At 44.0% G+C, this 24,625-nt stretch overlaps 2 protein-coding genes across 3 annotated transcripts in view; both read right to left on the bottom strand.

Moving 5' to 3' along the window:
- iah1 (isoamyl acetate hydrolyzing esterase 1 (putative)) overlaps nucleotides 1-19,481 on the bottom strand; it is a 34,048-nt gene extending 14,567 nt beyond the window's left edge. The window contains exons 1-5 of one of the 2 annotated variants that reach the window (XM_067984256.1): nucleotides 19,241-19,481; nucleotides 13,909-13,961; nucleotides 11,858-12,006; nucleotides 10,211-10,372; nucleotides 2,175-2,296 (exon numbers count right to left, since the gene is read on the bottom strand). In XM_067984256.1, coding sequence (XP_067840357.1) covers nucleotides 2,175-2,296; nucleotides 10,211-10,372; nucleotides 11,858-12,006; nucleotides 13,909-13,961; nucleotides 19,241-19,300 — 546 coding nt within the window. In that variant the 5' untranslated portion in view covers nucleotides 19,301-19,481. The remainder of the gene's footprint in view (nucleotides 1-2,174; nucleotides 2,297-10,210; nucleotides 10,373-11,857; nucleotides 12,007-13,908; nucleotides 13,962-19,240) is intronic. The other variant, XM_067984255.1, reaches the window with a different exon arrangement.
- Nucleotides 19,482-23,244: 3,763 nt separating this feature from the next.
- cpsf3 (cleavage and polyadenylation specific factor 3) overlaps nucleotides 23,245-24,625 on the bottom strand; it is a 30,790-nt gene continuing 29,409 nt past the window's right edge. The window contains exon 18 of the mRNA XM_067984244.1: nucleotides 23,245-23,898. Coding sequence (XP_067840345.1) covers nucleotides 23,794-23,898 — 105 coding nt within the window. The 3' untranslated portion in view covers nucleotides 23,245-23,793. The remainder of the gene's footprint in view (nucleotides 23,899-24,625) is intronic.

The raw sequence follows: 24,625 nt of genomic DNA, 5'->3' as shown, positions 1-24,625 counted from the left end.
CTCATAAATAATGGAATTTATTTTAACTGTATGCTACGAGCTTACTTTTAAAAAAGTATCGCATATAGAAACTGCAGGAGTAATTACTATATTCTTACCTCTAGCTGCTCCCCTCCCTAAAATCACCTCTCATTCAAAGGTCTAAAATTCTTGTGGAACCCTAAGTAATGGATTTGCTGAGTGCATTACAAATCCATTACGTGGTCTTACAAAGATCTTGACTCATGTCCCACTGTTTCAATACAATAAGTGGTGACTTTTTCCGTACAAGATATCTGACATATCTTGCGGTGTGGAAATGTATTCTAATGTAACTGAAGGACGCATAGAGTTTCCTCCACATTATAAATTGTACAAAAGTGAAACAAAACTGATTTAAAACATAATGCAATCAAACTTTTTTTTGCCAGCCAGATACCCGACATGCACAGAAACTCATCACCGTATTTAACATCCACTGATAAATCCACATATCTAGAGTTTTTGTTTTCCCCATAGACTACATGCTTTCTCTCCTGTAGGGATACAGCCTACTCACCCAATTCCAGAGAGCTTAGGCACAGTTTAGCAGGGCCAAGGGTAAGGGTGGGGGAAGCCCCTCTCCTCCCAAATGTCCGTCGGGACACTGCTGAGGTTTAACAAGGTAAAACCACTGCTTACTTGTACAAAGCCCTGTTACACTTCCTACTGCTGGTGCAACTGGAACCACCCTACCTTTTAGGGCACAGGCTTGCAGCAGAGTTGTCAGCCTTTCAGCCTCCAGTGAGGGATCTACTTCTCCAGGTTCCATTAGTGAACCAGACTGGCTGGTCAACCATTAATTTCCTGGGATACGGCAGATCCGCCTTGTTCAAGTATCGGATTACTGAGTCTACCGCAGAAGGTTGACATTGTTTCAAACTTCCACTGCCAGGTTTGTCCAGTTGGAGCCACTTTGACCCTAGAGACCCCACTTACAAACCTGAATCCTCTTGTATAAATGTGATCCTACAGTCCAATTAGTGCCACCCAATTTAAGATGATACCCGTGAGTGATCTCACCCTCATTTGTAGCATTCTTTTTGTGGTTATACAATGTATCTATTTCCTGGTTAATCCTTTGGGTGTGGTCCTGGGGGGCTGTTGGTGTTTATAGAAATCTACTGTAGTATGATTTGGCGAGAAAGGAGAAAATTGAAACCCTGGATGACTTTGCCCTCCTAATCCAGGAGGGCCCAGGCCAACTACAGTGCCCCATTCACGCCCAGGCTGAGATCAGCTAGTCCAGTACACAAATTGGAAGGTTGGACCTGGAGCCGTCACGATCTCATTGCATTAATCAGTTGAGCCAGACCCATAGGTCATTTATATCTTATAATGTAATCAGAACTGCTTGGTTGAATCACTGACAAGTATTCATTATTTTAGATGGTTTCTTTCCCCACACTTTGTGGTATGAAAGTTATAGTAGATAATAAATGGTGAATGAGATTCCTAACCCTTGTTGCACTTTTTTTTTAAACCCCTTGAAGTTTCCTTCCATTGCTCCTCTTGGCACTGATGAATGCTGGGGTACACTTCAAGAGCAGTGGTCACCCCCGCCACCTCACCAGATAAACATTATTCGTATAGAAGCATGCACAGGGATAACTGATTGTGGGGAAGAGCAAAAGAGAGGGCGTTATAACTGGGCCTTATGAGTCCATTGTCTTCACGTGTACACCTTCCACCCAGGGTCAGCGGACAGCGATCAACAATGCAAACTCTGGCTGATATTCGATGCTCAATCCAATGGCACCAAAGCCTTTTCCAGCACCCTAATCACCACCATGGCTGAGATTAGCTAATTCAACATAGACCAGGAATTGAATCTGGGATCTTCCTGATCCAGATGGGTCAGTGGGAACTTGGCAGGGAATTTTTCTACTGAGCCATTGGAGCACCTTTGTTGTTTTAAATTTTTAAAAAGTGAATTTATTTACATTATGGTGTATCTATTGATCTGAATAAAATACAGTGATATGGTCCATTTTGGCTGTTGTTTGTATGAGTGCAGGTATAATAAATGAACACAATGCTGTATTCAGAAGATTACTTGAGTGACACCAAAAGAAAAGCTGCAATGATCCCAGAGAACAAGTTCAAAATATTAAGCATTATAAATTTTTCACAGTGCATCTTGTCTCTTTCCTTACCCGATTCTCCATTTGCATCAAGGTCCAGAGATCAAGAACATCAGTCCCACATTCTGTTGCTACCTTGACACAGGCTCCAGCATACTGCTTAGTTACTGAATTACATCTGTCCAATTTACCACCTAATAAGGAACACAGTCATAAGCAGCCTCTCCTAGTACGACACTGCATGCCTCTAAGGAAAAACGATTAAACATATGCAAAAAATCTACACTCAATTAGAACATATGGCTAGTCCCCATGAACCATATACAGTGTGGTTCTAATATATGATTAGAACCTAGACAATTTACTACACAGGGGGTAATCAGCAATGCTAGCTGCATACAGATTTGGATCTGAACTTTACAGAATTACTAAATTCAAGTTTTAGAACCCATTTAGAACCATGGATAGAACCATAGAAATGACAGCCATCCGTGGCTAAGTAAAGAAATTAAGGATAGTATCCGACTAAAAACAAGGACATATAAGGTAGCCAAACTTAGTGGGAGGATAGAAGATTGGGAAGTCTTCAAAAGACAGCAAAAAGTAACAAAAGGATTGATTAAGAAAGGGAAGATAGATTATGAAAATAAATTAGCAAAAAATATAAAAACAGATAGCAAGAGTTTCTACAGTTATATAAAAAGTAAAAGGGTGGCTAAGGCAAACGTAGGTCCCTTAGAGGTTGAGACCGGGAAATTAATGGTGGGAAACATGGAGATGGCAAAAATGCTGAACAAATATTTTGTTTCAGTCTTTACGGTAGAGGACACTAAAAATATCCCAACAGTGGACAAACGGGGGGCTCTGGGGGGGGGGGGGGGGAGGAGCTAAATGCGATTAAAATCACTAAGGAATTGGTACTCAGTAAATTAATGGGACTCAAGGCGGATAAATCCCCTGGACCTGATGGCTTATATCCCAGGGTCTTGAGGGAAGTGGCAGTAGGGATTGTGGATGCTTTGGTAATAATTTTCCAAAATTCTCTGGACTCGGCAAAGGTCCCGGCAGATTGGAAAACTGCTAATGTAACACCGTTATTTAAAAAGGGTAGTAGGCAGAAGGCTGGAAATTATAGACCAGTTAGCCTAACATTTGTGGTGGGTAAAATTTTGGAGTCTATTATTAAGGAGACAGTAGCGGAACATTTGGATAAACATAATTTAATAGGACAAAGTCAGCATGGCTTTACGAAGGGGAAGTCATGTCTGACAAATTTGCTCGAGTTCTTTGAGGATATAATGTACAGAGTGGATAAAGGGGAACCAGTGGATGTAGTGTATTTAGACTTCCAGAAGGCATTCGACAAGGTGCCACATAAAAGATTATTGCTCAAGATAAAGAATCACTGGATTGGGGGTAATATTATGGCATGGGTGGAGGATTGGTTATCTAACAGGAAGCAGAGAGTTGGGATAAATGGTACATTCTCGGACTGGCAACCAGTAGCCAGTGGTGTTCCGCAGGGGTCGGTGCTGGGTCCCCAACTCTTTACAATCTATATTAACGATTTGGAGGAGGGGACCGAGTGTAACATATCAAAGTTTGCAGATGATACAAAGATGGGAGGGAAAGTAGAGAGTGAGGAGGACATAAAAAACCTACAAGGGGATATAGACAGGCTGGGTGAGTGGGCGGAGATTTGGCAGATGCAATACAATGTTGGAAAATGTGAGGTTATGCACTTTGGCAGGAAAAATCGGAGAGCAAGTTATTATCTCAATGGCGAGAAACTGGAAAGTACTGCAGTACAAAGGGATCTGGGGGTCCTAGTGCAAGAAAATCAAAAGGTTAGTATGCAGGTGCAGCAGGTGATCAAGAAGGCCAATGGAATGTTGGCTTTTATTGCTAGGGGGATAGAATATAAAAACAGGGAGGTATTGCTGCAGTTATATAAGGTATTGGTGAGACCGCACCTGGAATACTGCATACAGTTTTGGTGTCCATACTTAAGAAGACATACTTGCTCTCGAGGCAGTACAAAGAAGGTTCACTCGGTTAATCCCGGGGATGAGGGGGTGGACATATGAGGAGAGGTTGAGTAGATTGGGACTTTACTCATTGGAGTTCAGAAGAATGAGAGGCGATCTTATTGAAACATACAAGATTGTGAAGGGGCTTGATCGGGTGGATGCGGTAAGGATGTTCCCAAGGATGGGTGAAACTAGAACGAGGGGGCATAATCTTAGAATAAGGGGCTGCTCTTTCAAAACTGAGATGAGGAGAAACTTCTTCACTCAGAGGGTAGTAGGTCTGTGGAATTTGCTGCCCCAGGCAGCTGTGGAAGCTACATCATTAAATAAATTTAAAACAGAAATAGACAGTTTCCTAGAAGTAAAGGGAATTAGGGGTTACGGGGAGCGGGCAGGAAATTGGACATGATTTTAGATTTGAGGTTAGGACCAGATCAGCCATGATCTTATTGAATGGCAGAGCAGGCTCGAGGGGCCGATTGGCCTACTCCTGCTCCTATTTCTTATGTTCTTATACAGCACAGAAGGGGGCCATTCGGCCCATTGTGTCCGCGCCGGCTCGAAGAACAACCAGGTGCCCATTCTAATCCCACCTTCCAGCACCCGGTCCATAGCCCTGCAGCTTACAGCACTTTAGGTGCAGGTGCAGGTACGTTTTAAAAGAGTTGAGGTTCCTTGCCTCTACCACCAATTCGGGCAGGGAATTCCAAACACCCACCATCCTCTGGGTAAAAAAGTTTTTCCTCATGTCCCCTCTAATCCTTCTGCCAATCAGCTCAAATCTATGTCCTCTAGTTCTTGAACTCGCCACTAGGGGAAACAGGTACTTCCTGTCTACTCTATCTGGGCCCCTCATAATTTTGTACACCTCAATCAAGTCTCCCCTCAGCCTCCTCTGCTCCAAGAAAAACAACCCCAGCCTATCCAATCGCTCCTCGCAGCTGCAATTTTCATGCCCTGACAACATTCTTGTAAATCTTCTGTGCACTCTCTCCAGAGCAATTACATCCTTCCAGTAATGTGATGACCAGAACAGCACACAATACTCCAGCTGTGGCCTTACCAGCGTTTTATACAGTTCCATCATTACATCCCTGCTATTGTATTCTATCCCTCAGCTAATAACGGAGAGCATTCCGTATGCCTTCTTCACAACCTTATCTACCTGTACTGCCACCTTCAGGGACCTGTGCACATGCACTCCAAGGTCTCTCACTTCCTCTACCCCTCTCAATATATTCTCATTTACTGCGTATTCCCTTTTACTGTTTGCCCTCCCTAAGTGCATTACCTCATACTTCTCCGGGTTGAACTCCATTTGCCACTTTTCCACCCACTCCACCAACCCATTGATATCTTCCTGGAGTCTACAGCTATCCTCTTCACTATCAACTACACGGCCAATTTTTGTGTCGTCTGCAAATTTGCCAATCATGCCCCCTACGTTCAAGTCCAAATCCAAATCATTAATATATACCACAAACAGCAAGGGACCCAACACTGAGCCCTGTGGCACACCACTGGAAACGGATCTCCATTCGCAAAGACATCCATTGACTTTTACCCTTTGTTTCCTGTTACTGAGCCAATTTTGGATCCAATTCACCACATTTCCCTGTATCCCATGGGCTTTTACCTTTCTGACCAGTCTGCCATGTGGGACCTTGTCAAATGCCTTACTAAAATCCATGCAGACAACATCCGCTGCACTACCCTCATCAATCCTCCTTGTCACTTCCTCAAAGAATTTAATCAGATTTGTAAGGCATGACCTTCCCTGAACAAATCCATGCTGACTATCCCTGATTAAACCATACCTTTCCAAATGACAGTTTATCCTATCTCTCAGTATTGATTCTAATAGTTTGCCCTATTATGTTATAAGTTTGCTGCTAATGGCATCACTACTTTGTAATATAAAAGCAGAGGTGGAGTGGGTGTCGGAGATAGCGATCACCAACAAATTTGGTGGGTTCTAGCTGTACTGCCAATATCAGGCTATCTCTGCCTGCGGTGCAAACAGAAGTGTGCAACCCAAGGTAGAGATGGCAAACAAACATGCCTGCTGCCAGGCTGAGGGGTGGAGACATTCCTGCCCCACTCTGAACAGGCAGGTTTCGGCACTCACCCACACAAAGCTCCCCCAGCAATTGGGGAAGTTTACAGAATGGAAGAATTATTTTTAAAATTTCCAAAGCAGCTCTGCTTTTACACCCACAGTTTTTTTTGTGTTAAAGTTTTTCTTAAACACTTTTTTCTAGCTCTGGTCATTCTTCCAATTGCTGGGAAAATACTCTACAGGTTAGAGAGTTAGGGAAAACTCAGCACCTCGACTTAGCCTTGGAGTGGTCATGTTTGCTTGCCATCGCACTCTCTCTAGGTGGCGTTACAATTTCCCCGTTTACATTACAAGATGGCTTTAACAGCAGAGGGGCTGGCTTTCAGGCAAACAAGAACTACTTTCTAAAACGGTTCTATAGGGGTCCATTGATAAATAGAACAAAAATATGATTTAAAAAAAGGCATATGATAAATATAGGGAGGATAATACAGGAGAAAATAATGAGAATTATAAAAGATAGGAGGAACGAAAGAGAGAGATTAGGGAGTATGAAAGAAGACTGACCAACGTAAAGCGAAATAGCAAAGCTTTTTATAAGTACAAATGATGCAAAAGGATAGTCAAAGAAAGGGTGGGACCACTTAGAGATGTATTGAATATAAGCGAGGAAATGGCAAAGATGCTTAATAAATATTTTGCATCAGTTTTCAGACAAAGGTGAGAGTAGGACCAAAAGAGTAGCTCGAAGGAGAATGTGGACACAGCTTTGGGAGGCTGTTTAGAAAGGGAGGGAGACAGTAGCTGAGGAGAAGGAACAATTTACAATGACAACTCATATTGGGGCCAGGAAGAGAAATTGGATGGTCAGCAGTTTAGTGGGAATGGGGACAGGGGAGAAGGGGGTGAGTCTCAAGGACAAGATGAGCTCGGAAAGAACATGAGGGGAGATAGGCGAGAAACTAGGGAAGGATGTGGGATCAGGGCTGGGGGGAATCTGGAGAGGGGGAGAGGTTTTGCTTAGTGGGCAATTAGTAAACTCTCAAAGTGCAATCTAGTTGTACCAACAGAAAAGTGATCTTGAGAGGTTGAAAATTGAAAGAGCACAAGTACAGTGATCTGCACGACAAGCTGGGTGTCAGTAAGTATTTGTGCATCATTCAGCCAGGCTGATAGAAAAAATTTTTAACGTGTTATGGTCGTGAAAGTTGAAAGTGTAGTAAGTTTACAATTCTACATTACATCATGAAGCTGTCCCTTTTTGAGGTATGGCTCTACGTTAGAGATATAAAGAATGAGCTGTAAGGTTGCATGAGGGCTTGACATTGGTGAGGGGTACACATGGAACAGGCAACACTTTGTGGGAAGCAATCTTTATCAAAATACATGATACTGTTGGATGCTGTATCCTTGCCTGATTCCTTTAAATGTCCTGTCTTCCTCTCCATCTGTTCCTAAGTCCCACACGTAGTGTACACAGTGTTGAGCTGACTTACCATCTGCTGCATTGGCGACCTCTTGGAACAGTGCCCATAAATACCAAATTGGCCAACCTTTCTTGCACCCACTTCATGCAGCTGCACACCCATCAAACGGAGGGGTAGGGGGTGCTGTGCTGCTGCTTCACTTGCCCACTGGATTTCCTTTCACTTCATTTAGTCTGGACATCTCTTCCCCTCCCCAATAGCTGTTAATTGTATCCATGTGATTTCTATCAATTAGTGTTAATTGTATTCAGGTGGTGGGTATCAATCAGGGACTCTCTTGTATCCATTTATAGGAGGGTGTGTAATGGGATCTCTCTGAATAAAGGCTTTGAAGCAACTGAAGACCAGACTCCAGTATTCTAACCTTCATCACCGGACTATCCAATTAAAACATCAGCCTTGACCAAGGTTGACAAATATCTGAAATTGATTCAAAGTTTGATAATGGGTGGGAGAAATATTTGACCCCATATGTAGGTACTTACCTTTAAATGCACACATCCCTTTAATTTGGACTTACTGGCTAGAAATGCCACTTGTTCATTGGGCTTGCTCCCTGCACGAGGGGAAAAAATGCATTTCCAGTTATAAATAATTATTCAAACAAGCTGGAGGGGGAAATTTTGGTGCACTAAGTGCACTGTTTCCTGGCGTGGTTTGTGCCAGCATTGGGTATAAAAACCACAATTGCACCAGTAGGGGAATTTCAGCCACATAATTCCGACTGGTCAATTGTAATCAGCTTGTGCGGGGATTCAGAGGAGTGAGAAACTAAAGTTAAGGATGGAGTGAGAATGAAAAAAAAAAGTGGAAAGAGATTGCATAATTGTTTTTGTTGGTGTGCTTGCATTTGTGTATCCGGGAAAAAAACAATGCAAATGCAGCAAAAATATAGGGTGTGTGTTCCGCAGCAAGTTTCTGATCTGGCCATGGTAGCCTTGAGGTTACTTTGGTATTATCTGCACTACACTTATTGCCACCATACTCAGAACAGGCAGAATCGTGTCTGCAGTATCAACTGCTCTAAACTGGGTACATTGTGACTCATACAAACGGATACTTTTTAGCCGTGCTGAATTAAAACTCAAAAATAAAGGCAACACAAGGCTCTCTCAATATTTATCCAAATGTGTTATGGCCTCTCCTAAGCCTCAGTTACGTTTCTTTTTGCCGTACCTTCCAAGGATAGAATTTTGTCAATTTCAAAACTGTAGTCATGGCATAGTCTGTGTTAAGAAAAAGAAAGAAAGGATTTGCATTTATATAATGACCTCAGGACATCCCAAAGTGCTTTACAGCCAATTAAATACATTTGAAGTGTAGTCACTGTTGTAATGTAGGAAATTAGGCAGCCAATTTGCACACAGCAAGCTCCCACCAACATCAATGAGATAATGACCAGATAATCGGTTTTAGTGATATTGGTTGAGGGATAAATATTGGCCAGGACACCGGGGAGAACTCCCTTGCTCTTCTTCAAATGTTGCTGTAGGATCTTTTACTTCCACCTGGGAGGGCAGACGGGGCCTCGGTTTAATGGCTCATCCGAATACTCAGTACTGCACTGAGGTGTCAGCCTTGATTATATGCTCTCATTGGAGCAGAGATGATTAAGGGGCGATTTAATAGAGGTGTTCAAAATTATGAAGGGATTTGATAGAGTAGATAGGGAGAAACTGTTTCCAGTGGCAGAAGGGTTGATAACCAGAGGACACAGATTTAAGATAATTGGCAAAAGAACCTGGGGGGAGATGAGGAGGAATATTTTTACGCAGTGAGTTGTTATGATTTGGAACGCACTGCCTGAAAGGGTGTTGGAAACAGATTCAACAGTAACTTTCAAAAAGGAATTAGATATATACTTGGAAAGGAAAAAATTGCAGGGCTATGAGAAAAGGGCAAGAGAGTCGGACTCTCCTTCTGTGCTGTAAGATTCTGTGACTCTATGAAGAGTTCCTGGTTTCAGCTGAAATATCTGAGAGATATAGCAAAGAACTCTCTCCAAGAGAAGGTGGGAAGGAGAGTCAAGCCCAGCTCCTAATGACAGCCATTTTAGAAGCAGCATTGATAGAGACCTATTTGAGGAGAACCTAAAAAGGAATATTGGTGGGAGGGAAAGGGATTGGAAGAGAGAGAGAGAGACAGAAAAAGAGAGAGAGAAAGAGCGAAGAAATGTTTTCATCATACATAATTTCCAAAATTGCTATTCACATTCTATGCTTTAACTTATCTTAGTTTCTGTAACACAACACAATTGGAAAGGAATTTACCACAAAAATTAAATATTTTTTTAAAGTGAAAAAACAATATATTTTCTCATATTACAGTCTTCAAAACTTAATCCAAAATGGAATGAGGACACCAAGGTGGCAGCGTGCCTCAGGAGACTGATAGCTCATCTGCCTTGCTCTCTATCCACTAACAATCACAGAAGATTCCTGTTGTGCTCAAATAATTACAGATTCTAATGACTCACAACTTATTAACTGCAGTGTTTTTTTTTGATTGTTTGTGAGAAGGTGTTTCCATTACCCTTGGCAATGCATGCTTCTCCCCAGGCTGACTCATCCAGAGGAGGGGGTGTTATCAGGATCACCGTTTCTTCACAAACGCCTATAGATTTCAGGTGTTGGATTATACATTTCAGATTTTCAGCATACTCGTCGAGAGGAACATGCTGTACTGGGTTCACATCTAGTCACAAACCAAAAAGGACAAGTTATACATTGTGGTCTGGGAGATGATAAACCTGCAGAGTACAAGTCATACAATGAAGTTCTAGGAAAACTGCCCCTGATGCAATTAACTCCATCATTCTGTCTTTCAAAAATAAAAGAATATCTTTGCTTCACTTTAATGCAACTTTTTGTGAAGATTAGAGCTTTTACTAAACTGGCACTAGTTTGTTACCACTTCTTCACAAAATATTTTAAAATCTGATAAATTATCTTCATTTTCTTCGCTGCCTTCAGGTTGATGAATTTTAAGAATCTGGAATAGGTTTGGTTTTAATAATTCACCACTTTTTAAATCAACTATTTTCTTCTCCCTTTCAGTCCTCTTTGACAATCTGTTCCTAGGCCTGTGCCAAAACTTCTTCACAACTAGTCATTAGGAGGTGTGAGAAAACAGTCCAACATCCTTTTGCCAACAACTATTACGAAGTAGATGGTGATCGACCAGCTCTTCATCAATACTCTTCTCAGAGCAGTGAAAAACCTTTAAACTCGATCCACTTTTTTTTTAGTTTTGTGGTCATTAATGCTCAATTTAATGGCTTAGGGTGTGGAAAAGGAAAAAATTACCTGTGTGTAATCCAACTATTTATAATATATGCATAGTTTGAAGAAAAAAAGTCAGCATCCCACATGGTCTTAGTGGTTGTATCCAGTGACTAGCTGATGCTGGAAGGTCCCAGATTCAATTCCAAGTCTGTGCTGAGAAAGCTGATCCCCTGCCAGTAATGTGGAAGGGGCTTTTACAACTGGGCCTCAACATCTTTAGGTTATGGAGAGAAAAATCAAGGTACCTGGTCTTGATCACTATCCAGCAATTGTTGCTGGAAGTGTGCATGTGTGGAAGTCAGGTGAGGACAAGAGTGGGTCTGACTGTGACAGTCCCCCCCTCCCCAACCCCCATGGTCAAATAGCCTGTCGACCACCCACTATCTAGGCTCACACATAAAGAATGGTCACTTGGGTGAAGTACTGCAGCAGCCGTGGAACTGTCTCTCAGCCCCATCAGGTGAGGAGGAGGATAGCGGAGAAAATAGACAGAAGAAAAAAATTTCCACCTCCAGCTGAATCAGCTGATTCATGGTTCCATGGGTGCCGGCAGTGAAGCTCAATCCTTTCTTCACCGACCGTACACACGCAGGCACTCACACATTGCTGCAGGAGTCACTGGATAGCAATCAGGAATGGGAACACCGTAGATGATTTTCTCCTCCCCAACCCAGAGGTACTGGAGGTCAATTGAAAAGCCCCTACTATCAAACCCAGCTGAGATCAGCTAACAGCACAGCCTGGGAATCGAACCCAGGACCTTGCTTATGGCTCATTTCAGCCTAGGCAGCATTCATGCCAGCTGAGTAACTGGGATAGTTCTAATGGGCACACACTTGCTGAAAGCTTGTAATGGCGGAAGTCTGAGAGCAGAGGTACTGCGTGCAATGCCTACCTTTCAAAGCAGAGTCATTTGCTCCAAAAAAGACTGTAACAGCAGCAATGGTCTCTTGGTCTGTAGGTTGGGTAATGATCTTTGGGAGAACACTTAGAGCCCATTTTGTGTTATATCCTGATAAACCACGGTTCAGCACGTCGCACTTCCTATGAAAAAGAAATTACAATTTTGTTTGATGAAATAAGAACAGGAATTGTATCATATACAAGGCAACGAATTCCCAATGCACTTTCGTTCAGGACGGGATCTATTTTGCTTGCGTACTCATACTTCGAAATACACCTTACAATTTTGCTGGGAGCAACTGCCACAATCATACCTTTATTATCTTGAGGTTTGACTGCTTTAATGCTCTCCTACCCGACCTCCCCACTTCCACCTTCCACAAACTAAACTCGATTTAGAATGCCGCTGCCTTCCTCCTTACCTTTATCCTAGGATCCACTGGCTCCCCGTACCCTTCAAATCAATTTCAAGATCCTCAGCACCCCCTTCAAGTCCCTCCATAGCCAAGTCTCATCCTACTTAGACTTCCTTCAGCCCTATACCCATGCTCACATCCTTCACTCCTCTGACACTGCGGTATTCCTCATTCCCTGTCCTCTTTGCTCCACTATAGATGGCTGCTCTTTCTGCTACTGTGCCCCTCCATTCTGAAACTGCTTCCACCTTACCTCCTCCCTCCCTGTTTTCAAAAAACTTACTGAAGACTTCTCTCTTCATCAACTCTTTCTGCCCCAACTGTTAACTCCATTCTATCTATTCTTTTCCATTTGCTCAGTGTTCATTTTGTCCTACGATCTGGAAAATCTTCTTAGGTATTAACTGTGGCTCAGTGGGTCGCAGTCTCGCCTCAGAGTCAGAAGGCTGTGGGTTCAAGTCCTACTCCAGAGACTTGAGCACAAAATCGAGTACTGAGGGAGTGCTGCACTGTCGGAGGTGCTGTCTTTCAGATGAAACGTTAAACCGAGGCACCGTCTGCCCTCTCAGGAGGATATAAAGATCCCCAGGCACTATCTTGAAGAAGAGCAGGGGAGTTCTAGAATCATAGAATCATAGAAGTTACAACATGGAAACAGGCCCTTCGGCCCAACATGTCCATGTCGCCCAGTTTATACCACTAAGCTAGTCCCAATTGCCTGCACTTGGCCCATATCCCTCTATACCCATCTTACCCATGTAACTGTCCAAATGCTTTTTAAAAGACAAAATTGTACCCGCCTCCACTACTGCCTCTGGCAGCTCGTTCCAGACACTCACCACCCTTTGAGTGAAAAAATTGCCCCTCTGGACCCTTTTGTATCTCTCCCCTCTCACCTTAAATCTATGCCCCCTCGTTATAGACTCCCCTACCTTTGGGAAAAGATTTTGACTATCGACCTTATCGATGCCCCTCATTATTTTATAGACTTCTATAAGATCACCCCTTAACCTCCTGCTCTCCAGGGAAAAAAGTCCCAGTCTGTCTAACCTCTCCCTGTAAGTCAAACCATCAAGTCCCGGTAGCATCCTAGTAAATCTTTTCTGCACTCTTTCTAGTTTAATAATATCCTTTCTATAATAGGGTGACCAGAACTGTACACAGTACTCCAAGTGTGGCCTCACCAATGCCCTGTACAACTTCAACAAGACATCCCAACTCCTGCATTCAATGTTCTGACCAATGAAACCAAGCATGCTGAATGCCTTCTTCACCACCCTATCCACCTGTGACTCCACTTTCAAGGAGCTATGAATCTGTACTCCCAGATCTCTTTGTTCTATAACTCTCCCCAACGCCCTACCATTAACGGAGTAGGTCCTGGCCCGATTCGATCTACCAAAATGCATCACCTCACATTTATCTAAATTAAACTCCATCTGCCATTCATCGGCCCACTGGCCCAATTTATCAAGATCCCGTTGCGGATCTCTTTTTGTTTACTTCTGATTTTTCAAACTTGTAATTTGGTAGAACTGCAGTTTTGTATTAACAATTCTACTGCCAACACAACTAATTAAGGCATACAGTACCTTTACAGACATCACATGCAGATATTTTAACTTACCTAACAAGCCTGTTTGCAATTGCAGCACCCCACCCTCCTTTCTCAAAGGAACCCTAAGGAGCAATAAGAATACAGTTACACAATTAGACAACTAAAAACAATTTACGTTTTGCTGCTTCTTTCCTGCATCATATCACAGTCCATCTCACAGTGAACTCAAGTGACACCAGTGGTTTTAAGTCAAGTTTTCTTCCCTTCCTCCAATCCACCACCCTGGTGAAAAGGAGATCCCACATTCTACGGGGAGGTCTGTCTATTCTGCAGGAGCATTTGACAATGGCTTAATCTCCCCATTAAGGAATTGGAGCTGAGGCTCAAATTTATAGCTTTGTGGTGGGAATTGAACTGTATTATTGCTTTGAACAAAGCCAGATAATGCTAGAAACACTCAGCAGGTCAGAACATTCCTGTTCTCATCAATGGTCCTCCCCGACCAAGCCTCTCTGATTAGCGTTAAGGGACTGCACACTCAGTGTCCCTATAGCAATTTGAATGGAAAGAACCTGTGGATTATTGTGGTACTTCCCTGTATTCAAGCAATAAAGTACAGCAGTGTTTTAACCCAGTGCTCTGGGTGCTGCTCAGTGAATGTACACAACACACGAGTCAGCCTAACATCAAACCTCTGAACCAGCCCATTGGTCTGAGGGTGGTATGAGTTGATTAAATAAGTTTTATTTGACAGTGTTGCCACAAATGAATCACTAATAGGGACAAGAAACTAACAACATTCCTTCCCTAATGTCCTTTAGGGAAGGAAACCTGCCGTCCTTACCCGGTCTGGCCTATATGTGACTCCAGATCCACAGCAATGTGGTTGATTCTTAATCGCCCTCTGAAATGGTCTAGGAAGGCACTCAGTTGTACAATCTTGCTAAAAAAAGTCATAAGAATAAAACTGGACGGACCACCCGGCATTGGACCACTAGGCACCAGACACGACAAAGGCAAACCAAGCCCAGTCGACCCTGCATAGTCCACCTCACTAACATCTGGGGAATTGTGCCAAAATTGGGAGAGCTGTCCCACAGACTAGTCAAGCAACAGCCTGACATAGCCATACTCACAGAATCATACCTTTCAGCCAACTTCCCAGACTCGTCCATCACCATCCCTGGGTATGTCCTGTCCCACCAGCAGGGCAGACCCACCAGAGGTGGCGGTACAGTGATATACAGTCAGGAGGGAGTGGCCTTGGGAGTCCTCAACATTGACTCCAGACTCCGTGAAATCTCATGGCATCAGGTCAAACATGGGCAAGGAAACCTCCTGCTGATTACCACCTACCGCCCTCCCTCAGCTGATGAATCAGTACTCCTCCATGTTGAGCACCACTTGGAGGAAGCACTGAGGGTAGCAAGGGCACAGAATGTACTCTGGGTGGGGGACTTCAATGTCCATCACCAAGAGTGGCTCGGCAGCACCACTACTGACCGAGCTGGCTGAGTCCTGAAGGACATAGCTGCTAGACTGGGCCTGCAGCAGGTGGTGAGCAAACCAACACAAGGGAAAAACCTACTTGACCTCGTCTTCACCAATCTACCTGCTGAAGATGCATCTGTCCATTACAGTATTGGTAGGCGTGACCACCGCACAGTCCTCGTGGAGACGAAGTCCCGTCTTGTGTAGCACTACCACCGTGCTAAATGGGATAGATTCAGAACAGATCTAGCAGCTCAAAACTGGGCATCCATGAGATGCTGTGGGCCATCAGCAGCAGCAGCATTGTATTCCAGCACAATCTGTAACCTCATGGCCCGGCATATTCCTCACTCTACCATTATCAACAATCCAGGGGATCAACCCTGGTTCAATGAGGAGTGTAGACGAGCATGACAGGAGCAGCACCAGGCGTACCTAAAAATGAAGTGCCAACCTGGTGAAGCTACAATACAGGACTACATGCATGCTAGACAGCAGAAGCAACATGCTATAGACAGAGCTAAGCGATTCCACAAACAACAGATCAGATCAAAGCTCTGCAGTCCTGCCACATCCAGTTGTGAATGGTGGTGGACAATTAAACAACTAATGGGAGGAGGAGGCTCTGCAAACATCCCCATCCTCAATGATGGCAGAGTCCAGCACGTGAGTGCAAAAGACAAGACTGAAGCATTTACAACCATCTTCAGCCAGAAGTGCCGAGTGGACGATCCATCTCGGCCTCCTCCCGATATCCCCACCATCATAGAAGCCACTCTTCAGCCAATTCGATTCACTCCACATGATATCAAGAAACGGCCGAGTGCACTGGATACAGCAAAGGCTATGGGCCTCGACAACATCCCGGATATAGTGCTGAAGACTTGTCCTCCAGAACTAGCCGCGCCTCTAGCCAAGCTGTTCCAGTACAGCTACAACAATGGCATCTACCCGACAATGTGGAAAATTGCCCAGGTATGTCCTGTCCACAAAAAGCAGGACAAATCCAATCCAGCCAACTACCGCCCCATCAGTCTACTCTCAATCATAAGCAAAGTGATGGAAGGTGTCGTTGACAGTGCTAACAAGCCGGACATACTAACCTTAGACATACTCACCGATGCTCAGTTTGGGTTCTGCCAGGACCACTCGGCTCCAGACCTCATTATAGCCTTTGTCCAAACATGGACAAAAAGAGCAGAATTCCAGAGGTGAGGGGAGAGTGACTTCCCTTGACATCAAGGCAGCATTTGACCGAGTGGCACCAAGGAGCCCTAGTAAAATTGAAGTTAATGGGAATCAGGGGGAAATCTCTCCAGTGGCTGGAGTCATACCTAGCACAAAGAAAGATGGTAGTGGTTGTTGGAGGCCAATCATCTCAGCCCCAGGACATCGCTGCAGGAGTTCATCAGGGCAGAGTCCTTGGCCCAACCATCTTCAGCTGCTCCATCAATGACCTTCCCTCCATCATAAGGTCAGAAATGGGGATGTTCGCTGATGATTGCACAGTGTTCCGTTGCATTAACCCCTCAGCTAATGAAGCAGTCTGTGCCCTCATGCAGCAAGACCTGGACAACATCCAGGCTTGGGCTGATAAGTGGCAAGTAACATTCACACCAGACAAGTGCCAGGCAATAACCATCTCCAACAAGAGACCGTCTAACCACCTCCCCTGTATATTCAACGGCATTACCATCACCAAATCCCCCACCATCAACATCCTGAGGGTCACCATTGACCAGAAACTTAACTGGACCAGTCACATAAATACTGTGGCTACAAGAGCAGGTCAGAGGCTGGGAATTCTGCAGCGAGTGACTCACCTGACTCCACAAAGCCTTTCTACCATCTACACGGCAAAAGTCAGGAGTGTGATGGAATACTCTCCACTTGCCTGGATGAATGCAGCTCCAACAACGCTCAAGAAGCTCGACACCATCCAGGACAAAGCAGCCCACTTGATTGGCAACCCATCCACCACCCTAAACATTCACTTCCTTCACCACCAGCGCACCGTGGCTGCAGTGTGTACCATCTACAGGATGCACTGCAGCAACTCACCTAGGCTGCTTTGTCCTGGATGGTGTCGAGCTTCTTAAGCATTGTTGGAGCTGCACTCATCCAGGCAAGTGGAGAGTATTCCATCACACTCCTGACTTTTGCAGGCAGGCAGCAGTCACTGATGCCTTATACTGCCTGAACTTACATAACCTCTAGCGTTGGATCAGTCTGCTGAGTCTCAACTAACTCAGTGTAATTCAACCTAACCCAGGTCGACTGTATCTTGCGATTTATTATGTGGGATGGCATCAGCTCTCTAACATGCCACTAAGCAGCCAAGCTCACTACAGCAGCAGGTGCCTGCTAACCCTGAGGCCTGTCCTCTTCCTCTGATGCCATGTGGGCAGGGTCACTGCTGCTGCTTTGGACTGGCTCAGCCCGGAGCCTTTGTCTGACTCTGAGTAACCACAAGTTTCCTGTCCCTTCATTATATAGGCCACAGGCCAGACTACAATGGATAATAAGGAAATGGTAGACTTGTTAAATGTGTAATTTCTATTAAATGAGTGTTTTCACAGTAAAGGAAGAGGACAAGACAACTGGTGGTATAAGGGAATCTAAAAATAAGTTAAGGGGAGGAACTTAGTGGATTTATACAAGAAAGAAAAATGGTAATGGAGAAAATAGTGGGATTTAAGAGACAAATTTCCAGAACCTGATGGATTCCACCCTAGTGTATTAAAAGAAACAGTTGGAGAAATTGCAGATGCATAGTCATAATTTTCTACAGCTGTATATTTCTAGATTCAGGAGTTATGCTGTTGTAAAATTGCAAATGTCACTCCATTATTTAAGAAGGGATAGAGGGAGAAACCAGGTAACTACAGACCTGTCAGTTTAACATCAGTTGTGGGGATGTTACTGGAACCTATCACCTCTCAGATCTCTTTCCTTTCACGTGGTTCTGAATCCTCATCAACTGGCTTCAATCACCCCTACTCTCCCAAACAGCTGTGGCTTTCTGCCCTCTGAGGAAACTCCTCATCTCTGGATGCCCATTTATCTCACTCCCCATGCCAATTCTTCCTCTGTGGTCCAAATGCCTGTACTCCTCTCCATCGTGCATGTGAACTCTGCTGCCAGGCGCCATCAGGTCTTTGTCAGGCCTGTGCAGTGCTGCCGCTGCAAAGTACAGGTGTATGGACCTTGGGTGAGAACACTTGGACATCCCCACGTTCAAATACTCACCCTCTAGGCTCAGGCAACACTCGCGACTTGGTGGATGTGGCGTTCCTCTTTAAACTGTCCAACGAGTATAGCAGGCAAATCGATTTAACACCAACGCGCCCGCTATAAGCAGTGGGGACTGTAGTTAGAATACAGAAACCATGTATCTGCTGGTCTTGGGTTTTGCTCTCCTTGTTGCGCCTTGTGACGTTTTACTAAGTTAAAGACACTATATAAATGCAAGTTGTTATTGTACTAATGGTTATAGAGGGAGGGAGGAGAAGCGAAGGGGAGGGGGAGGGGAGAGGGAGAGGGGGAGGGGGGGAGGGGTCGGGTCAGTTCCAACCCCAACCCTCGCCTTGTCATTCATACAGGGGCACTTTCCAGCAGAAGTGACCGGACTGTGATCAGGAGCAGGGAGCCGGGCTGAATCTCTCCCTCTTCCCCCTTCACCTGGGACCTTCCCGAGTCACCAGAGAGGTCCCAATCCCCAGGGAAACGCGCCCGGGGAGGAGGGGACCGGAATAAAACCTGTCCCCGAGGAGGGCCCACTCCCCCACCACAGGGGGCCGGGGAGTTCCCAGTGACGGTTGCCGCCGACAAAAACCCGGCGGAGGCAGAGAAGGGAAAGTCCAGGCCGCGGCCGCGGCCCCGGGTCCGGGTCCCAGGCCGCTTCTCCTACCTGAGTGATCGAGTCTCCCAATAAGACGACTCGCGGCCACACCAGGCCGCGGCCCGACATCGCCCTCGAGTGAACCCTCCGGGGCTGCGCAGACACTCGGCCTCCCCCGGCCGGAGAGCCGAGACCGTCCGGTTAGAAGAGCAGCGATGGCCGGAAGAAGCAGAAACACAGGCGCTGAGTGAGGAAACCGCCTGACAAATCATCTCATCACAGGCGAGCGGGGGTGAGCTTTGAGCAACCAAATGCTCCTTGCTCATCCTTGGCTTCTCTCCTGTTCTTATTCACTGATTTGTTTTAATTTAAAATAAATACATTGACATTTATAACCCACCTTATGTCAGTAGTAAGACCCCGAGGTCTGGCAAAGTGTGCATCAAAACACAGGTTATCCTGTTTTAAAAGTATTTGGACCAAGATAGTTACTTTTGAATAGAAAGACCCAGTATAGAATGCAATGCTTTACATACAAGACTTCAGATCTTTATTTTTCTATTGTATTTCCTTCAGAAAATGTTTTGGGGATATAGCCTGCTTGGGAGGAACAGGTGATTTTGGATCTATGGTTCCCAAAGCTTTCCACCACTGGGGTTTTCCTCTCCTCATGTCTGGGTCTGTTGTAGATTAATTGGTAGAGATTCATAGTATGGTAGTAGGTACAGCATAGGAGACCATTTGGCCCATCGTGCCTGTGCTGGCTCTTTGAAAGAGCGACTGAATTAGTCCCATTCCCCTGCTCTTTCCTCATAGCCCTGTAGATTTTTTCCCTTCAAATATTTATCCAATTTGCTTTTGAAAGTTACTGTTGAATCTGCTTCCACCACCCTTTCAGGTGGTACATTCTAGATCATAACAACTTGCTGCATTAAAATGTTTCCTCACATCGCCTCCAGCTTTTTTGCCGATCACTTTAAATCTGTGTCCTCTGGTTACTGACCCTTCTGCCACTGGAAACTGTTTCTCCTCATTTACTCTGTCAAAACCATTCATGATTTTGAACACTTATCAAATCTCCCTTAACCGTCTCTGTTCTAAGGAGAACAACCCCAGCTTCTCCAGTCTCTCCACATAACTGAAGTCCCTCACTCCTGGCATCATTCTAGTAAATCTCTTCTGCACCCTCTAAGGCCTTGACATCCTTCCTCAAGTGTGATGCCCAGAATTAAACACAATACTCCAGCTGAGGCCTAACCAGTGTTTTTTTTAGAAGGTTTAGCATAACTTTCTTGCTTTTGGACTCTATGCATCTATTAGTAAAGCCCAGGATCCTATATGATTTTTCAACCACCTTCTCAACTTGTCCTGCCACTTTCAAATATTTGTTTATGTGCACCCCCAGATGATGTTCCTATACCCATTTTAAAATTGTACCATTTAGTTCATATTGCCTCTCATCATTCTTGCTACCAAAATGCATCTGCCATGTGTCTGCCCATTTCATCAGTCTATGTCCTCCTGAAGTCTGTTACTATTCTCCATAGTGGCTGGAGTCATACCTAGCACAAAGGAAGATGGTAGTGGTTGTTGAAGGCCAATCATCAGGGCAATGTCCTAGGCCCAACCATCTTCAGCTGCTTCATCAACGACCTTCCCTCCATCATAAGGTCAGAAATGGGAATGTTCGCTGACGGTTGCACAGTGTTCAGTTCCATTTGCAACCCCTCAAATAATGAAGTAGTCCGAGCCCGCATGCAGCAAGACCTAGACAACATCCAGGCTTGGGCTGATAAGTGGCAAGTAACATTCGTATCAGAAAAGTGCCAGGCAATGACCACCTCCCCTTGACATTCAACGGCATTATCATCACCGAATCCCCCATCATCAACATCCTGGGGGGTCACCATTGACCAGAAACTTAACTGGACCAGCCACATAAATATTGGGCTACAAGAGCAAGTCAGAGGCTGGGTATTCTGCGGCAACTGACTCACCTCCTGACTCCCCAAAGCCTTTCCACCATCTACAAGGCACAAGTCAGGAGTGTGATGGAATACTCTCCACTTGCCTAGATGAATGCAGCTCCCACAACACTCAAGAAGCTCGACACCATCCAGGATAAAGCAGCCTGCTTGATTGGCACCCCATCCACCACCCTAAACATTCACTCCCTTCACCATCAGCGCATTGTGGCTGCAGTGTGTACCATCCACAGGATGCACTGCAGCAACTCGCCAAGGCTTCTTCGACAGCATCTCCCAATATATCGCCGTTCCTTCATCATCGCTGGGTCAAAATCTTGGAACTCCCTTCCTAACAGCACTGTGGGAGAACCTTCACCACACGGACTGCAGCGGTTCAAGAAGGCGGCTCGCCACCACCTTCTCAAGGGCAATTAGGGATGGGCAATAAATGCTGGCCTTGCCAGCGACGCCCACATCCCATGAACGAATAAAAAAAAACTACCTTTCCGAGTTTTGTGTGTTGACCGGAAGTCACCAGTTAACGGTTTTGGCTTAGTACAGAGGAAGAGTCAATTCTCTCTTAATTCTCAATTCACTTTATTAACGTTATTAGATCATGTACATACTGCTTATACGTCTAGTTAGATATAGGCATGCAGTTTACAGCAGGTTATACAGTTTTATACTCAAACTAGGATTTAAACGCACACCACTAGGTTACTAACACTCCCTGAGTATTAGGATTTAAACGCACACCCACTAGGTTTTTCTGACAACATTCCCAGAGTGGTCACAGAATAGAAAGGATATTATATTACCCGGAAAGGAGAGATACTGCTGGCCAGGCAATTCTCTTTCTCACTCCCGACGTCGTCTCTACGTCCCAGACGTAGGGTTCTCACTTCCACAATGGTTAGTCTCCGGAGTCTCCCTCACAAACAAAGACACACTGAGACCAAGCCAGCAATGCTTCAGTTTTAACTCCAAGCCTGTCTTTTCGAACGATGCTGTCTTCTCTGGTTGGCTCAAAGTTGCTGGAGTGATCGATGTCATCCCCTGATTGGCTCTGTTCCAAGGGCCTAGGTAGCATCACCTCAGTACTCCTTTTCTAAATAAGGACTGGTGTCTCATCACAGCTCCTTTGTCCTTGTAAGAAGCGGAACGAATTCAAACCGGTTCTGGCCAGTTCAGACCAGTGACTGAACTCCAGGTCACCTCAGTTCAAAAGGTCAGTGTCTTTGTTAGCAATTTGAATTAACCTCAATAGGTTTCTGCAGCCTCTGGCCAACATGTGTCACCTGCAAATTTTGAAATTATACCCTCTATACCCAAGTCCATGTCATTAATATGTATCAAAAAGAGCAGTGGTCCTAATACTAACCCCTGGGGAACACCACTGTATACTTCTCTCCAGTCTGAAAAAATATTCACCACTACTCCCTGCTTCTGTCCCCTAACCAATTTTGTATCCATGCTGCCACTGTCCCTTTAATCCCATGGGCTTTAATTTTGCTAACAAGTCTATTATGTGGTACTTTATCAAATGCCTTATGAAATATATATATATATATATAAATATATATAACACATTAACCGAACTACCTTCATCAACCCTTTCCGTTACTTTATCAAAGTACTCAATCAAGTTAGACAAACACGATTTTCCTTTAACAAATCATAGATTGATTGCTACAATTAGTCAACAACTTCATTATTGTTGTATCATGCGACTACCAGGATGGTAGAAAGCCAACCAGTTGGACCTTGGTCTTTTTTCATTTAGCAATTCCTATGTTTCCATATTTTCTATTTGCAATGAATATTGTACACTTCTGTGATGTAACACCTGGTAATCAAGACCATACAAGATTTCCCATTGTTGTTTGTTGTGAATATTATTTTATTTAATGAAGAAAAACACTAATACGGCAGTGAACACCATCCCCATAATTTTTTTGGAAAACAAATCACCAATCCTGTATGAATCAGACTGTATGACAGTCATATTTTGTATTCTAAAAAATAAAATTAAAGTTAAACAGCTGCAGAGTAGAGTTTGTACAAAGATACAATTACAAGGTATAGTGTGCGATGAAAAAAATCAAGTTTTGTTAAAAATATTTATTTTTGTAGAAATTTAACAAAGTTTTTTTTAAAACAGGCCTGCTTCCATCTTTCTATGCACCCAACACAGACACCCTAGTACACATCTGTTAAGGCTGTCATTGCTTATTATTTTACTAACTGAAGAATCAAATAACCCAGTCAGACCATCTCCTTACCACTCGTTCAAGATTGACGGCAAAGAAATTGTGTTTTCAGGAAAACAATTATAGCATGACTGCGAAGTCACCAATAGTTCAGTCTCAGTCTCTGTAACATTTAGCCTAAAGCGATTATTGAAAGGATGTAATTAACCGGTTTTTACTTAAAACAACTACTGGTGTATTTGCATTTCTAAAAGTTTTCAGTTATTTTTTAAAGTTGCAACAAAATTCACATTTTTAAGGTTGTCCAAGCCAGATCAGATCATTTGCAGTATTTACTTATGGGATTGGCATAACAAAAACAGAGGATGTGATTAAAACACTACATCCTACAATCTGAAGACACAAAGCAAAGCACAGTTCACATTTAATACTGTTTTTCACAATTTCAAGAGAGTGCTGGGTGTATTGTTTCATACAGCCTTTGCACTGCCATCTCTACCATTTCTCGAAGAGGTTCATCCTCCACACTGCCCTCTTCACACACAACCATCTGTGGGGAAAAATATGAATAAAATTAGGAAAACATTAAAAAGGCAAGTGTAGGAACAGATAATCTGATTTAGTGGTGTTGGTTGCAGGATAAATATTGGGCAGGACACCAGGAGAATCCCTGGCTCTTCTTCAGATAGTGCCATGGGATCTTTTTATGTCTACCTGAGAGGACAGACAGGACCTCGGTTTGACGTCTCATCCAAAGGACAGTACTTCCGACAGTGTAGTACTCCCTCAGTACTGCACTGAGGTGTCAGCCTAGATGATGTGCTCAAGTCTCTGGAGTGGGGCTTGAACTCACGACCTTCTGACTCAGAGGCTATCATGATAGACAAATCTCTGGATTTGAGGCACTTTTTAAAAAAAGTTTAAAATTGATATGAATAATTTAGATACCTTTACAACTGAACAGTTATGGTTACTGAATTAATCACGATTATGAAACTGAACATTTTAAAACTCTCAAAAGAATTGCAACATACAGCCAGATCAAGGTAAGAAATAATAAACTAGAAATGCTTTAAAAAGACACAATCAGCCAAATTGAGTTGACACGAGAATGCCTTGCCCAGCACCTTCGTGGATGTGGGCTTAAATTCCAGCAGAGATCAAAGTTTCAATCCGCTCATCAAAGTGGATAGTTTCTGTGCAGCTGTCATTGAGACTAGCTGCGTAAAAGTCCTAGACCTCTCTCATGAACCTAAATCAGTATCCTCTTCAGAAAC

Source organism: Heptranchias perlo, chromosome 5, assembly GCF_035084215.1.
Source record: "Heptranchias perlo isolate sHepPer1 chromosome 5, sHepPer1.hap1, whole genome shotgun sequence".
Classification (NCBI taxonomy): Eukaryota; Metazoa; Chordata; class Chondrichthyes; order Hexanchiformes; family Hexanchidae; genus Heptranchias; species Heptranchias perlo.
Note: the sequence above shows the minus strand (reverse complement) of the source record. Positions and strands in the feature narration are given on the sequence as shown.